The following is a 17711-nucleotide window of genomic DNA, read 5'->3' as shown; positions in this document are numbered from 1 at the left end:
TATATGCAATGCATGTGATCATTTTTTTTTTTTTTTTTTTTTTCTGTTTCATAATTTTTTTGAGACTACCAAGGGTAAGGACAGGTAAAACATATAGAGCCCTTCAGAGTGCAGCTGCACTTCAAGAAAAAATTGGAGGGCTTCAGCTGTAGACCTCTGCTGTTCCCCTGGCTGTAGCATTTCAAAATCACTGTGGCTGCATGCAGTGGTGTGCCCTTAAGCCAAGGGACATGACTTGGGGCTGCTGCATCTTACAGCTCCTCCCCCCAGCCTGGACTAGGAATGTAGAGGGGGCTGTAAGCAACTGCTCTCCTGAACTCTTCTCCACTACTCTTCTGGAACACCCCCTTGCCTGACCTGGGACAGGAGACTTAGAAGCATTTCTGCCATTTTTGGAACCTTTCCATGATGTGTGCATCTGTCTGCTCACCCTTTGAAACATTTCAAGGTGTTTGAAGTGCTTCAGATGTTAGTTCTGTCTATACCTTGATTTTCATTGCTGATAGAGCATGTGGAATAGCTATATAGTTGATCCCCTCACAAATAAGGACACTAGTTTTAGCCCAGACCATCCTTATTGATCTTTGTTCATTCTTCTTTTGCAGTTTTCCTAATATCCCTCTCGCTTGACTTTCTTTTTCCATGGGTCCTCTTTTGGATAAGTAGTTGAATTCCCAAAGCACAGTTTCACTTTCAAATGAATGGAAGGACTCAGTCCAGAAAAGCAATTAAGTATTTAACCATATGTATGTTAGTAGACCAACTGGCTGCAGTGGGACTCCTCATGTTTTAAGTTACACATATATTTAAGTGCTTTGGGGGACTGATGTCCATATATAGTGTCAGTGCAAATCAGTTATTCCTTTGTGATACTTGATCAATTCCATCTGAAGCTTTGCAGATGTGTCAAAGAAAAATCATATGCTATTTTTATAATACAAATATTTTGTCAGTTGAATTGGTGTCACTCTGATCAGAATAGCTCCGAGTTAGTTTGTAAAAACCCAGTGGCTTATTTTCTGTAGCTTTTTTGGTGGGTTATGTCATGGCTTGGCATGTTGGCAGCTGCTGTGGAGATACATTAGTATGCAAGTCTTATATTTGGATTTGGGGAACTCTGTAAAAGTTGGGCTGTTTGCCCATGAAGTACTGGTTAGAGGAAGGGAGGAAGTAAGAAACAGTAGTTCTACAACATAAAGGGAATGAAATGTGCAAATCACTGTAAAAGAGCAACAAAATAGGGAGGTCTCAGCTAAGCTGCTCCTTTATGTGAATAAAAAAAAAAAAGCAAGAAAATAGCCAAATCAGATGTATTAATTTTTAAAATTGTATTATGATTAAAACCAATAATTTTATAAAGTTTATTTTAAATATTATGTATTTTTATGTGGTGCACTAGTGAGCTAATTAAAAAAGCTTATCATGCCTAGCATGTGCATATGTGTGATTACTTTGCATACATCTTCAGGCAGTTGGATCATAGCTTACATTCAAGACAATTTGTAAGTACTCAAAACATTTTTGGAAACATTTCAGAATGGAAAAAGATATAATTTGCTTATATTTAACACTGAGCATGGAATCATTCCAAATCTGCTTTTTGAAGTTGGGTACTCAGCCTAGGAATACTGCTGGAGTTTGACAGTGACCTATTAGCTAATGTTGGTAACATGCTGGGAACTACCTGTATGCTGCAATATTGGAAGGCAGTCCATTAGTGTCTGAATTAATGCACTCGGAGACTTTTAATTCTTCACGGAATCTATTTCCATATTTAATTATGGGAAAGTCATAGAAAAAAGTTACAAAGCACCGTCTTCATCCATTTCATTGTCAACGGTAGTGGCGATTAGTAATTCTTCAAGTTATATTGCAATATTCACTTAAAATAATGCAGCTCCTTGCTGAGTTTGCTTCAATTAAGCCATATTTTATTTGCTAATGACTTACCAAGTTGACAATGACCTTGAAGTTGGTATTGTCAACACTTCTTGACATAAAGAGCTTGGTGATTTAGAGTTATTAAGAGTGCATCAATTTGTTCTTCTCTCTGTCAGTATTTTAAAAAGGCTCTTTAATTCCATTACAGATGAGGTATTTTACCTGAGTAATGCACAGGTTAGTGAGTTAAGTAGCAGTCAATTTGTTATGTTTAATGTAGAGTTTTAAGCTGTGTAGATAAGGCAGTGTCTTATTAAATTGTCTTGAGTTTGAGGAAAAAAATAGGCTGTTCTTGGATCATCTTTAAATTTGCTTTTATTATTGAACTGCTTGTCTCACTAAAACACTTTTTGTCATTATTATAGTTCTGTTGGCCTCAAGGTTCCTATATGTTTCTAAACATTTAAATTCTGGAGGAAAAAATAGCATGATAGACCAAAAAGATCATTTTTATTCATTGTTAAAGCAATAGGCGATAGCAAAAACAAGCTTTTTCATAAATAAAAAAATAATTCTTTAATAAAGTTCAATAACTTAAAAGAAGTCCTGTAATAAATTCACACTCATATAGATGTATAACTTTGTTTACTTTGTTATAGCTTCTTGCCATAGTAGTAAACCTAAAGGTCTGCATCATTATTAAGTAAGCTAAAATGGCTAAGTAGAAAGTTTTAGACAATTAAAATAATATTTAAGACAAATGACTATGGTAATGAATTTTAGTATTTTTGTCATTAAAACTATTGTTCTTCTCAATACATTGTGTTACTTTTTTGGAAGGTGGTGTTGCATGTCTTTAATTCAAATGCAGCAGGGATACATAATTAAACTGCCAAGTCATGCACATTTGCTGCTGGGGATTTTATCATTAGTTATTTCCTACTTCCTGACATTTTATATATTATGTTGTGTCTGTCTTTAAAGAAAGAAAGACCTAGACTGCCTCAGTGAGCACAGAAGACAAACAGCTACTAACACTACTTAAAAAAATAAAATATTTATAATAACATGGCATTTTCCTTATTTTTAATTTATTTTAATTATATTTGTGTTTTTTTTTTTAATTTTTTTTTTCTAGATTTTGGTTTCTTTTATTGAAAATGGCACCCACTGTATATAATTAAAACATTTTAATCGGTCACTATCTAATTCAGATACCTGAAAATCCGTACTTTCTGCATTGCCTTCAAAAACTGAGTTCTGCCAAACATACCATAAATATAAACTTCAGTAGAGCCATCAAGATGTGCATATACCATAGTGGAGAAACCATATGGTCTGATCTCTGTAACATTTATCCTTGCCCTCTAGTCTTGTTTTGTGAAAGAGTATTAGAAGGTGTTTGGGTTAGAGACCATATCATTACACCTATTCTATGAGTTGCCCAGGAGTCTTCTAAATGCTGAATCAGTAATTGTTAGCAGTTCAAGAACAGGTTTCCCTTGATTTATGCAGGTTCTTTATATGCAAATTTGCTTTTAAGTGATGAGCATAGATGCCCCCGCCCAAGCAGGTGTGTCTGTGGAGGGAGGGGAAAGGGCCATGGCCCCACTCACCCCAGCCTTGGCTGTGGTGGCCAACTCCAGCAGCCTGCGGCCGCTGGGCTGCACTATGCTCTGCCTGCCCCTCCGTGCCTAGGCTCACCCCAACTCCTGGGCTGCACCGTGCTGTGGTGCAGGCAGCTGGTATCAGCTGCTCCAGGGGCCGCTCCAGCACGGGCTGGGGTGAGTGTGGACAAGCGGAACCCCGGGTGGTGCGGGGCATAGCACTCGTCCCAGCTGCAACCGCCTCAGGAGCAGCCGACAGCAGCTGCCTGCACTAAGGCACGGCGCAGCCCAGGAGCAGAAGTGAATGGGGACAGGCAGAGCACAGTACAGCCCAGCAGGGCCGCTGCAGCCAGGGCTGGGGTGAGTGCTGCTCTGTTTGCTCTGTTTTGCTGCCTTGTGTAGTCTCAAGCGCAGCACCCCTTTCCCCCTTCCCTTCTCTAGTTCCAGCCTTACTCCCTCCCTCTCTCCTTAACCGTCATGGGAACCTATCCCTATTCGTTACATTGTAAAGTGGATTTGCTTTATGCAAATTTGAGTTATGCGCCTTTCTCCTAGAACGTATGTACAGGATAAATTGAGGGAAACCTGTAAATAGGGAAGTCATTGGTGAACCCAGAGATGACTGAAGAGTCTGATCTGAGATCCACATGTTCAGTTGCAGTTGTGACAAATAGTTCTGGAAGAAAGGAGTAGGTCCTGGTGATGGCATATCACAGCCTTTCCCTTTGTCCCTCTCATCTATCTGCCTCTGTAGTGAGGCTAGTTTGCTTAAAATGACTGATGCCTTGTCATTGGAGATGATTTCATGTGGAAGATATGATTTTGGAGATGTCCAAAGGCAATGGTGGCAGATTTGATCTGGTGTTGAATATCATTGCATAAGTTTACTTTTTGGGAAAGGTGGCTCCCCAGATAGGGGAAAATGCTTAACATTCTTCAAGGACTGCCCTCCAGTTGTAATGTGTGGAGAAGCATCTGGTTGCTTTGGGTTGGTTGGTAAAGGATCTTGGTTTTCATGAAGTTGACAGTGAGTCCATGCATTTCATATGCTTCACAGAAGAAATCAGAAGTGACCTGGAGTTAGGGTGACCATATGTCCTGGCTAGTCCAGGATAGTCCCAGATTTCATAGACTGTTTCAGCATCTTGTCTGGCTTGAAAAATGAAGCAAAAGTCTTGGATTGGTGGGGATCAGCCAGGGAAGGGTGGGGCAAGGGGAGAGTGCTGCTGTCAGTATGTATGTGTGTGTTGTATGTGGTATCCTGGTGGAGAGCAGTGCTGTGAATGCAGGGTGCCCACACTTGTTTGTGGTGTCCTGGAGGAGAGTGCTGTTGTGAGAGCAGGCTGTTCATATGTGCATGTGTTTGTTTGTGTGTGTAGCGTTCTGGGGGAGTGTGCTGCTGTGAGCATTGGCTGCTCATATACATGTGTGTATGTGTTTGTGCATGTATGTGTGGTGTCCTGATGGGGATAGGGGCTGGGTGGCTTGGACCCCTGCCCTGAGGGGAGTGGGTCCCTCACCTGCTCCTGCCCACCTGGCAGCTGGTGGGGATCTATGTTGAGGGGGGTGCAGCTCTGGGCTCTGCCCTGAGACTGTCAACAGCTGGGCTGGGCCAGTCAACAGCTGCAGCAGCAGTAGCAAAAGGTTACCTGATTGCAGCCTCTGCTCTGTGCAGGATTGGTGCAGGGGGTGGTGGCCCTGTGCACATGGTCATACTGGCTGCAGAGGTGCTGTGCACATGGGTCTGTGCAGAGGCTGGCACCCTCTGTGTGCCAGTTTGCTCCTCGTTCCAGGCACTGCAGCTGGGAGCCAAGGGGGTGCTACATGGCCCTATGCCAGATGAGAGGATGTATGCACTGGGCTGAGGGGGAATTGCAGGGGCACAGGGCACAATCCAGCAGGGAGGTGGAGCAGCATGGTGCCTGTCTACCATCTTAGCACATCATGCTTCTCCATCTCTGCCTGCAGCAGCACCGCTGACTTGAGAGAACGGGGTAGGATCTTCCATTAAGCATCTGTCAGTTGAATCAAAGGCCTTAGTTGGGTTAATGAAAAGTGCTAAAGATCTTGGTGTTACTTGTGACACTTCTCCTGCAGCTGTCTAGCAACAAAGATCTTATCTATTGCTCTTTTGTGTGTTCTGAAACCACACGGGGACTTGATTAGGATCTCCTCTGCAAGGAAAATGAGTCTATTGAGAACGTGGGTGAGGATCTTCCAAGCTATGCATAATTGCCAAAATATAATTTATGTCTCTTGAATATGGTGTTGATTCTGGCATCTCTCAAGTCCCTGGGAATCTGTTCATGTTTCCAGAATTTTGTAATCATGATGTTTAGTTAGTAAGAGAGCATTTTTCCATTGTACTTAAAAAAATTTCAACCAATATTCCATCAGGATCATATGCTTTATTTTTCATTTGCTTAATGGCTTTCCAGGCCTCTTGATAAGTGGGTGGATCTGCAAGACAGTATTTAATATCGTGTTGTCCTTGCCATACTGAGTGTTTCTTCCACTATGTATGGTGGAAGTTGTTGTTAAAGAATGTTGCTCCATCTTTGGGTCTCAGATGAATGGCTCCTTGTGTGCTTGACCATAGATAGCTTTGGTTACCCTAAAAAAAATAGGCATGTTGTAACTCTTGACAAAGTTTTGAATCTCTTTTGCTTTGTCCTCCCACCACTTGTTCTTGAGTCATGAATTTTCCTCTGGGTCTCAGCTTTAATGTGGCAGTAAGTGTTCCACTTCTGTTTGGAGCTAATGCTATTTTGCCAAGCTTTGAAGGCTCTCCTTTTCTGTCAATGAGACCTTGTATTTCCCTATCACTCCCACAAAATCTGTCCCAATATTTCTTTATGGAGAAGCCTAAAGATTCTTTTTACACCTCATGTAGTATGCTTTTGACTGTTGAATCAATACTATTAGGGGTATAGTTTGTAGCCGTGTTGGTCTAAGGACATATAGGCAGACAAGGTTCTTTGGGTAAATCCGATATTTTTTTATTAGACCAACTCAAATAGTTGGAAAAATTCTTCTTCGCAAGCTTTTGGGTACAAATACCTTTCATCAGGCAGAGGAAGCATCTGAAGTTGGTATGTGCTCTTCCTGGATGGAATAGAATAGAAGCCAGTATGCATGTGAGAAATTTGCAAGAAAACCACTCTCTCTCCAATCTCTCAGTTCTAATCCTCAAAGGGAATTTACAAAAGACCTTTTGAAGTTAAGCCTATAAACTTTGTCATCAAATTACGGGATATAAAAAAACATGGACTAAACATAGATGTTGGATTTATGACACATTATAAACTGCCTAACATCTGATACCGCAGGTAACCTCTCTAGTATTTACCAGCTATATTCTTTTCACCAGGTCTACATTCCCCTTCCCTCCTGTCACCTGTTTCTTACCCATGGACTGCATCGATTTTTCACTTTCACTGACTGGCATTCTCACATGCATACTGGCCTCTGGCTTCTATTCTATTCCATCCAGGAAGAGCACAGACCAACTGCAGATGCTTCCTCAGAATGACAAAGGGTGTTTATACTCAAAAGCTTACAAGGAAGAATTTTCCCAACTATTTCAGTTGGTCTAATAAAAGATAGCGAATCAATAATATGTAATTTACAAAAATACATGTGGCCTACGCTGTTCTTCATATTTATCAACAAAGACCTCAGTTCAGGAAGGGGTCTTTGTAAAGTATGACTATAAAAATAACTTGAATGTCTAAAAATTGTTCATTGAGCAAATCATGTCTTAAGCATTCTGCAGTAGAAAGATTTGCTAACAGAATTTTAGCAGTTTTCTGAAGTTCTGGTAACATAGTTATCAACTACTGAATTCAGACTTGTGAAGACCTTTCTCTATAAGTGCATATTAAATTTTGTTCCTGCTTTTAATTACCTTAAACATGGAATCTTGATGTGGGTGGTGGCTGTGCTCTCTCCTTGGCCCACCTGATCCATGGCCGAGCCCGTACCTGCGTTGTGCCCAGCCTGCCCGAGCTAAGCCACGCAGAGCCCCCAGGAGCTCATGCTACTTCCCTGATTGGCAGGGTCTGGCAGGAAGGCTGGGCACTTGTGTGGGACGGAGGTGGGTTGAGCAGGGAAAGCTGTTCCAGGCACTGGGGGCAGATGCAGCCACAGCTCATCTGCTGTCCCAAGCAGGTGCCCCAGCACAAGCTTCTAAGGGCAACTGAATCCTGGGCAGGCAGTGAGATGTCCTGCCCCTGCAGGGCTGCATTACGCAACCAGCAAATCTGCCTTGAGGGAAAGATGTGGGGGAACCGCTAGCAAAGGCCCTGCCCATCCTGTGCTGCCTCCTTCCCCTGCAGGGAGTTGTTTGGGGGCCTTTTGCTTGTACTTTGACAGGAGCCTTCATGCCTCCTACTCCCTCTGCTGACTTAGTCCCAAGTTGGTCAGCACACTGACAGGTACTGCTGCTGCTGGAACTGCCACTCCAGCTCCAGTGTCTGTGCCTTGGAGAATAGCTTATTTGTCTTGGTGGTGCTTGGCAGCAGCACACTCCAGCCTGCTCTTGTCTGACACTAGGGAGGCAGGAACATGGGGAGGGGGTTGGAGCTGGGGCTGGAGCTATGGCCCGGCCAAACATGTCTGGGGGGACTGGAGGCTTTCGCCTGCTTGGCTGGTACTGGGCTTCATTGCCCAGCTCTGCTGCAGCAGGCTTTGGGGGTCTGTCCAGGGTGCTGACCGAAGCAGGCTACAAAGGTGTTTGCCCAGCGAGCTGCGTTGTGTGACTTAAGGCGTGCATGTGTAGACATGTGCTTAAATAGCTTTAATGCACCTTAGGTTAAGGTGCATTAAATTTTAAGTGCATGTAAATTCATGTGTTGACATGCCCACTGAGAAAAAGACCCACTGAGTCTTTTTCAGGAAAGTAGGCTTTGTACAAAATTTGGGCCCCCTGATTGTAGTTTCTTAAAGTCTGTTTTTTATATTAATATATCTTATTGCCAACATCACTGCCATTTATTAATATTAATAATATAATGATTTTGTATTTTTGTCAAGCGTATTAAAAATATACGTTCAATATGTAAATGACATTAGTATCGATTCATAAATTGGCTTTAATCGTAGGCCAGCTATTCTTGTACTATATGAAGTTCACTTACTTGTTGAGTGTTGCCCCCCCCAGAGAAAGAAACAGAAATGCATGAATGAAATTATATCCTAGTAACATGACAGTCTATTCTTTCTTAAAAGACTTCCATATTGTCTCTGTAGCTTTTAGTCTTACTTATACTCCACAACCTTGATTTTTACACAGCTTCCATTCCTTCTGGTGAGATTCTAGTTGAGGCTCATTTATACTTGACTATTTAAGTAGCCCAAGAAATTGACTGACTAGTTTGAGGTCACTACTCATCTGGCATTTCCACAGATTATGTAGTATATGTTGGAGGTCAGGGCCATTTGACTTTGATTTCCTGCCAGAGTACTATGAGTAGACAGGATTTTTCCTGCTGTGGCAAGGTTCTGCTCTATGCACAGATTCCCATAGGATAACCTGACTCAATCTTTCACAATGTAATAAAAAGTAGTTATAGACAGGCCTGAACAAGGACATTATTTACTGTTGTAGTTATATATTAGAACAACAGTAAATTATGTCTAACAGGAGCCACCTGAGGGTGCTAGAGCACTGTTACTGTGAAAATTAGGTTTAGTTCTTATCAAGAATCTAATTTTATTTACATTTCAATACTAATTAAAATATTTTGATGTCTTAATTGACTAATAGTTAAGAACACACATATTATTTAAAATCCATATGTATTTCAATTTCAGTCTCTAACAGGCAACCTTGAATATATGCTTGGTCCAGAAATTATATATTTTGAATAAGAGGTCAAAACCTTATTTAAAAGCAATAAACAAACAACAGCAACAACAAAACTATGCATATGTTTTCAGAACAGTGAAATATATGCATAATGAGAAAAGTTACTGGGGACAAAGATCAGCCTTCTGAATATAGACTTTAATGCTGAAGACAACTGCATTAATTATATATAAAATGTATATGTATGTAGGTATGTGAGTGTGTATCTATGTGTGTGCGTGTGTGCATATGTGTGCACGCGCATGTGTGTGTGCGTGGGTGTGTGTATGCATGTGGGTGTGTATGGGTGTGTGCATATGTGTGTGCATATATGTATATATGCGTGTGTGTATGTATGTATGCGTGTGTGTGTATGTAAGATATTTGGAGGAGCATCAGGGGTGTGTGTGTGTGTGTGTGTGTGTGTGTATATATATATATATATATGTGTGTGTGTGTGTGTGTGTGTGTGTGTGTGTGTGTGTGTATATATATATATATATATATATATATATATATATATATATATATATATATACACACACACATTTGTGTGCGTGTATATGTATATATACATTTTTATAATAGAAGGTATTTGGAGGAGCATCAGTTTTGTGTGCAGATTAGATTAATGTAGGCAAAGATAATTATTTTCAAGATATTGGAAAGACAGTGCTCCTTTAGACGAGGCCAAATGAATGGCTAGTTTTACTTGGATTATATCTTTTGAGATACTGATTTATCAAATACAAGGAAGGAAGATTTATTATAAAACATGTGGAAATCATTTATTGATTATACTAATGGGTCAAAGAGATTATTGGATGAAAATATGCACTACTACTATACTAGTGTGCATTATAATACAAAATTTTAAATACATGATTTGAATGTGGAATATATATTTTGTTTCTTGTGGTTGTGGGCTTATGATTTTGCATAGTTTTGTTTGGTTCCCTGGGTAAGTGGTTGATGGGCTGTGAACATTTTGTTTAGAAGTGTCGCAGGGTGTTAAGCTAGCCTACTCCTTTATGAGCAGAAGCAGCTAGCTTGAGAGCTCTACAAGCAAGGCAGAGCTCCACAGCTGCAGGGTACCTAGGCAGCAGGATAATGAGGTAATGGGGGAATTAGTTGGCACCTGCATACGGTCAGCTGACTGGAAGGAGGCAGGGCCCTGGGCACACAGGCTGGCAGGGGTTAATTCTCTGACACTTGCCAGGGGAAACATCTTCTGCATGAGAGAGCTACCTGGGGACATTTGATGACATGACTGTCACAGAGCACTAGGGTGCCCTGCTCCTTTAAAGGACTGAAACTGCCAGGGGAAGAGCCCTAGTGGTGAGTTGGAGGCCCCAGCTGTGGGTTACCAGGGCAGCCAGAACAGGCTAGCAGCCCACACCTGCCAGCAGTCAGCTGACTGGAAGGGGCAGGGTCTGGCTCATATCTAAAGCCCAGGGCTGAGGCCCGGAGGGTAGTTCCCTGCTGGCAGCCAAGGGGGAAGGAGCTCTCCCAGAGCAAGCAAAGTGGAGAGGTCTGACTGCATGAGCAGCTCCTGATACTGTTGTGGGACGGAGTATTCCCCGGTAAGGTTTGAATGACGTTATAGCCAGCCCAAAATTACCAGCCTAGGCACATGAACACCTATCACCAATTCAAGCACCTACACACACCAAAAGTTAGACAAAAATCACTTGTCAATACCCGCACACCCAATACACATACACATATCACACACACAATGACATATGTGTATTCACCAGTTTACACACAAACCTCCCACCTACACATACGCACAGGTGAGTTCCTGACTTGGATGGTACGGTATGTATGTGTGTGTTTGGGGTACTTGGGGGAAGTTTAAGGTGTGAGAGAAAGTGTAAGGAGTGAAAGTTGCCAGAACTGGGATTAGAAATGATAGACTAGAGAGAAGCTGGTTGAGGAACTGAGGCTTGGGGTTACTTAAGGTCAAGTGGCCCCAGGGTTACTTGAGGTCACCGGTGCAAGCGAAAAAGCCTGGTGTCAAGGAGGAGACAGCCAGGAAAGAGAGAGAGGCAGACAGCTGGGACCTTGAGGATGGATAAGTGGTGGCAAAGAGGAAACAGTCAGGAAACAGACAAACAATCTAACTCGGGGTTTCAATATAACAGGTGTATTAAACAGACAACACACTACACAGCCCCATGAAGTTATTGGTTCCTGTGCACACGTGCACGCACACACACACACAAACACTCACAATGGCAGCAGGAGAAAGAGACTCAGTGGAAGGGTTGGAGTCCAGGTAGGGAAGAGAAGCAGAGTCCAAGTCCTTGGTTGGAGAGGGGGTGGGGGTGATAGCTACCTATCCAGGCTGGAAAGGGGTCCTTGTCCAGTAGGTGTTGTCCAGAGAGGGGTTGCCGGCAGGGCCTCTGGGTGGATAGGTGGTATGGCATGGTGCTGGTCCAGATGGAGAGGGCATCCCAAGGAGTCAGTCTTCATTACCCCTTTTTATGGGGAAGACTACCTATGATCTCCTATGGGGAGGGCATGTCCAGGCACCGTCAGCCCTCTTCCAGAGGGTTCCACGTCTTCATACTGAGCATGTGCAGCCTTGGCACAATGGTGGGTGCCTCATCTTTTGTTTCTTGAATGCTGAGAGTGGTTCTAATGCCTGGGTCATTTGTCCAAGTATTGGTTTTGATGGTTCAGTCATTCAGAGAGAGCTATTTTTAGACCTACTGCCATTGTCTCTCAAGCACCCTCATTCATCCCCATTCATTCAGGAACCAAATTACATAGGAGAGGTAGGTGTGAGTCACACAGTTACAGTAAGGGTATGCCTGGACAGGGGACACAAGATGGAGACTTGACAAACAAAATGGAAACTTGACATGACTTATGCTAACTTACATATTTAGGCCTAAATCTATATTACTGTTTTACTGATACTATATGAACAGTAAAAATCAATATAAACATAATAATTATACAATATAAATACAGTGGATATCCATAACAGGGCACTTATTTGAAAAGAAGGAGAAAAAAATAAATTAAACAAAAACAACTTGCTACCAAATGCTAAAGCTTATCCTATGGCTTAGCACACTTATACTTATCTATAGGGAATAGAAAGGGAGAGAAAAAGTCAGAAATGGTTAGGGGAACAGGAGGGAATGTATTTTTAAATAATAACCCCCCCAAAAAACTGGGGGTTTTGCTACAAGGATTTAAAAATTGCTCATAGGGAGCCAGCTGCCAATTCCTATTGAATTTCATATCTCACTCCTAGAGGCCCCTATGTAAATTCCTGCTTTTGTTTCTAACAGTTACTCCTTAATGCTTTGCATGAAATTGATAAAATTCAGTGATATGGATTGATATCTGCTTCAAATATTCGGGCATATTTGGATGCAAACTCAGGAGTTAGGTAGCTAAAGAAAAGACTTGAACAAAACATGAGCTAGCTAAAATAAAAATTTGAACAAACCATGAGCTTGGTGAGGCTTATGCAGCTCTGCGTATTTCCCTCAGCCATTTAAACTCATGACCATCATATCATTTTGTTTGTGCATTTAACTAGTATCTTAGGCACAGATGTGAAAAATGTGCGAGACATGAGTGGCTAGTGAGACAAAATGACATGACATGAACATTAAATTTCAGCTGTTTGACATGTCTTCATTAAGTTATCCTGTCAATTGTGGTCTATCTCATATGAACTCCATTGAATAGTATGACAGGACATGCATTTGACTGCTAAAATGACAAATGTGCGGACACATGCACATGGCATAATTGGACAGATAATGGATGAATAGCATGTAGGGTAGCGTCCTAGTAGTGAAACGTGAAACAAAACATGAAACACATTATTTAATGAAAAATATACCACCTAGTTTCTGGGATATTTGCTCTTTAATTTCTTTATGGTACATGAAAATATTAGTCCATTGTTATGGAAAGAAATTGTGAATGGGTACTTCATTTTTCATATAATTGATGGACACAACTTTGTATGGTTTACTTTCTGTGTTTTTAAGGTCCTGGGGACTTTCCTTTATGTGAAAGCTAAAATGAATGAGAAAACTTGAGTAAATTTAGAAAAAGATATGGCTCTTTTAGAAGAGAAATTAGCTTAATCTGTGTATGCTAGGGCAATGAAAGTGATTCCACCTTTGTGAAAAATTCCAGTTTTTCATTATTTTTTTTTGCAAAACTGAACCCTGCAATATTTCATCTGAGTAGAAGAAAATGTGATGCTCATCCAAACACCTGATTGCCCACCTAGTAGGCTGCCAAGAAGTGAGGATCTTGGAATCCCTGGCAGTTGTGGCTTGAAATTGCCATTATTCTTGTTAATTTTGCTGCTACCAGCCACTTATTAACTGTAGTAAAACCAATTGAACTCTAGTTGTCAGACTGGCAAGTTAAGAAGACTACTATTCAGTGGTAGGCAGAAGTGAAACTAACAGGACTTGTATGATTTTAAATGGTGGACACAGGGCTTTGAGGTTGCTTAGTTCATGGCATCTAGCTTGCTAACCTGGTATGGGTCTTTATAAATAATGGGTCCTTTATGGCCTACCTGGTGGGCTGAATGGTGCCTGGATCAGCAAATCGAAACAAATGGGTGAGTAAGCTAGAAGGAAATGAGGCAGAAATCCTACTTGGAGATTCTTAAACTGTTTATGTGAAATGTTTAGATATGGCAGAACTGTAACCAAAACTTTTTTTTCAACTCTATTAACATATAGAACAAGTTGCAGAGGGCAGTAAAATGTGCCGCCTTTAGACACGTTTGTAGTCATGAGGTAAACATTTTGCCTAGAAGCTGAAAGTTACCTCTGCTTATTTAATTTCCAGGATGTTACCGATTCTTCCAAGAAGTATAAAGGAGTACATTTTGGAAATTTAACTGGAAGACGCAGTGAATTTAAGCCTCAAGAAGGTCCTGGACCAGGGGAGTATGATATAGCTCAGTAAGTAAAAACATACCGGGTTCTGTTTCATTTTTGGTTATTAATTCCCCCCCCCCCCCCCCCTCAAAAAAAAGTTTGGTTTCCATATTCATTTCAATTTTATCATTATTTCAACTTATCTGAATTATATAAGAGGTTTTCCCTGTACATGCCAGTAATTCTGAAAACTGAGTACAGAGTAAGATATGAAAATGCACTTAAGATATTTACAGATCTGACTTTGACTTGACAAGACACCATAAAAGAAAATGAAAAAAAATAATCAAGTTTTTAAAAATCTGCTTGATCTGATCTGGGACCACAGATGTTACAATACATTTATCTTATTTGTATGTTTATTGCATGGTATAATTGTTAGGGGGAATTAAAATTGTTTATGCAACTTTTGATGTGCATTTTCATACCTTTAATGTTTGCACAGCTTGAAAGTATGATTTGATATTATAATACTTGTTTTTGGCAAAATAGAACACCCCTGTAATGTGTTTTTTGCATAAACTACTTTAGGGTAATTTTCATTTGAGAGAAGATGGGAAACATCAGTTCAGTTCCAAAATAGCTTAGGATAAACTCTCATGGTAGGTGTACTTAGGTTGAATTATGTTTAATAATTCAATTTTAAATTTCCAATTGATGGGCTTACCACCCATCTTACTTATTAACTCATACGTTACATGAGGATTTACCCCCACTACATCCAGCAATTATATATATTTATTAGAGACATCATAGTTGAAATTATTGGTCTTTTCATTATACTGGAGCACTGAAAAGAAATAGTCTGTTTTAGGTGACAGCCATTTGTTGTATGCTCAGTGGCTTGATTAAAATACAGTATTTCTTCAAGTATTCTGATGTTCTACTGAAAATTGAACTAAAAGCTTGCATATACCATAAGACAGTAGATAAAAAATATATTACTGTAATTCCTGTGCTTGGCTAGTATCATCTGATGTCAGCAGTAATATTCACAGCAGGGGAAAGGTATTTTCAATCTTATTTTGCATATTTTGTTGTAACTAACCTCCTATTCTGCTATATAAGGAAACTTGTTTTTTAAATTTCTTGTGACAATTAAAAAAATCAATTTGTTCCCGTTCATTTACTGTTTTTTAACAGTAACCACTTAAGTCTGTAGCCCCTTAACATGCAAAACAGATGGGGTTCTGTGCTGATTTTAATTAAAAAAAAAAAAAAAGACTTCCAGTGGAACTTTTATGTGTAACTCGTATAACAGTACAACGTAGCCCTACAGGTGTGTTTAACATATATTTCCCTTCCTTTAATTTTTTTGGTTTCTTAAAACCATCTAGTACTTAACAGGTTAGAATATGACATGATATATCCATCTTTAGCTTGTTTTGAGTAGAATATGGCGCATGAAGTGGTCTAATATTTAGCATAACATTGAAGGTAGCCATATATTTTCAGTGCACTTAATCCTGCTTGCTTAAGGGTTGAGTTCAATGCATGAATAGGGAAGAATTTAAGCAGACTTCATTGTCTTCTTGAATTGAAGTCTGTTTCTTGTACTTGAGAATGGATGATTTAATTGATCTTCTGAGTCAGAGCCTCAATCATACAGTATATCATAGATTTGGAAGTTTTAAGACTAATTGTTTAAGACGTAGTAAATTGACTAGAAAGTGATGTGCTGTAGCTACAGGTTGATTGATCTTCATCTGCTCTCCCAATATTTGCTAATATTGAATCCCTTTCCAGCCTTTTTGTATTCTTGTTTTTTTGCCTTTTTCTCCATTGCATGGTTGCTCTAGTGAACCTGGGATGATGATGACACCATGACTATGAACAAGTGGCAAACTACAGTAATTAAAGTCTGATTTCTGAATCTTCTGTACATTTATAATATGCATAGACCCTCCCATTGCTGAGCAATCCAGGTTTTCATCAGTTATTGCATATAGCAGCTGTTTATAATGCACTTGAAAGAGAATAGGCTTTTATTCTGTGTATTTGGTTGTCCAGGCATTTTAAAACCAAGGACTCATAAATCATTCTTTAAACTTTCTAAAGGGAAAGTGCACTACATTATGAAAATGTCAACATCCAAAAAGAAGACAAGAAAAAATATGACCCCTACATCCCACGGTATCATGAAGTAATAGTATTACAGGAAGAAAAGAAGGTAATGCCAATTCAGCTATTACCTAGTACTTAAAAATAATTTATTGTGGGATTGAAACCATGGGATTTGAAGCTTGTATAGAGAGAAACAAAAACTGGTTGTAGTTTATACTAAAATATAAAAATGCTTTTATGAATCAAGAATCAGAGGCCTCTTCCCTGAATTTCTTGCTCTCACATTTGATATTTTTGTTTATCCATCAAAATTGCCTTAAAACAGTATTTTTTTGAAGGAGCAGATAATTTTTGTTTTCATTAATAGGAATTATAAAATAGTGTGTTCACACTTCTTTCTGGAATGGCATGTTAAATATCAAATTAAATGATTTAATAATCCGTATTCACCCCACAAATGGACAATATAAATATGCTTGTTTTTTAAGGATTAATTTGGAAAACATTTTGCTATTTTTTTTGTCTGTCTTTGAAGTACTGAAATGAATAAATAGACTTTTCAAAATCTTTTGTTTTATATTGCAAAATATTTGAGCCCCAAAGGTGTCTGTAGAATGAAAAGTAAAATTGAGTTAACAACAGTTGTATTAAGCTAAACAGTTTGCCCGTAGTATGTGTATTTGCTTTTTTTTCTTTATTTGCTTACGTTCTTTATTTATACTTCTGCAGATTATTTTGAAAGTTATAAATGCACTTTAACATTTCTTTAATCGTTAATAGCAAATAAATGGCATCTGAAGTGAACTTGGGCTTGTGAACTTGGGAAGTTTGTGCTTTCTCTCTATATCTTATTTAGTCTATAAAAGTCCATATATACTCTGCCTTCCAGTTAAATAGAAACATATATGCATTGGTTGCACATAAACAACGTTTTTACTTTTTCATAGAGATTTCCTATACATATAAAAAATTATTCTACTAGAAACTACAGTAAAAATGGTAGAAAATTTCTTGATTGCTTTATATGGATTGACATGGCTTAGTTTTTATATTTGACTAAGTTCTTTAATAATAGTCACGCGATATGATGATAGCATATACATGCTGCAAAATCCCATTTTTTTCTCCACAGCTGGGTAGCAGCTAATGAAATTGCTGTATGTTTCACAGCTATATGTTCTAACAGCCTAGATGTGCATTTCTTTGGTGAGGTATCATTCCCATTGGCAGCAGAACTTCCAACCCCCATTTTCTTTTTAGACTTGAATTTTCAATACCTGCTTCATGTCTTTGGGGGAGAAAACCTGTCTAGAGAATAAAGAACTGTAAAGGTGGGAAGGGAGAATTTTACAAATGCAGTTGAGCTGGGATGCA

The 17711-nt window shown here is 39.6% G+C and overlaps 1 protein-coding gene across 2 annotated transcripts in view; it reads left to right on the top strand.

Annotated features, from left to right (window-relative positions):
* STPG2 (sperm tail PG-rich repeat containing 2) overlaps positions 1–17711 on the top strand; it is a 623148-nt gene that overhangs the window by 52238 nt on the left and 553199 nt on the right. For both annotated transcript variants that reach the window (XM_059722337.1, XM_059722336.1), the window contains exons 5-6: positions 14182–14297; positions 16332–16443. In XM_059722337.1, coding sequence (XP_059578320.1) covers positions 14182–14297; positions 16332–16443 — 228 coding nt within the window. The remainder of the gene's footprint in view (positions 1–14181; positions 14298–16331; positions 16444–17711) is intronic.

The sequence above is a fragment of the Alligator mississippiensis genome, chromosome 2, assembly GCF_030867095.1.
Source record: "Alligator mississippiensis isolate rAllMis1 chromosome 2, rAllMis1, whole genome shotgun sequence".
Taxonomy (NCBI): Eukaryota; Metazoa; Chordata; order Crocodylia; family Alligatoridae; genus Alligator; species Alligator mississippiensis.
The sequence above is the reverse complement of the archived record's forward strand: the minus strand, read 5'-3'. Positions and strand labels throughout refer to the sequence as shown.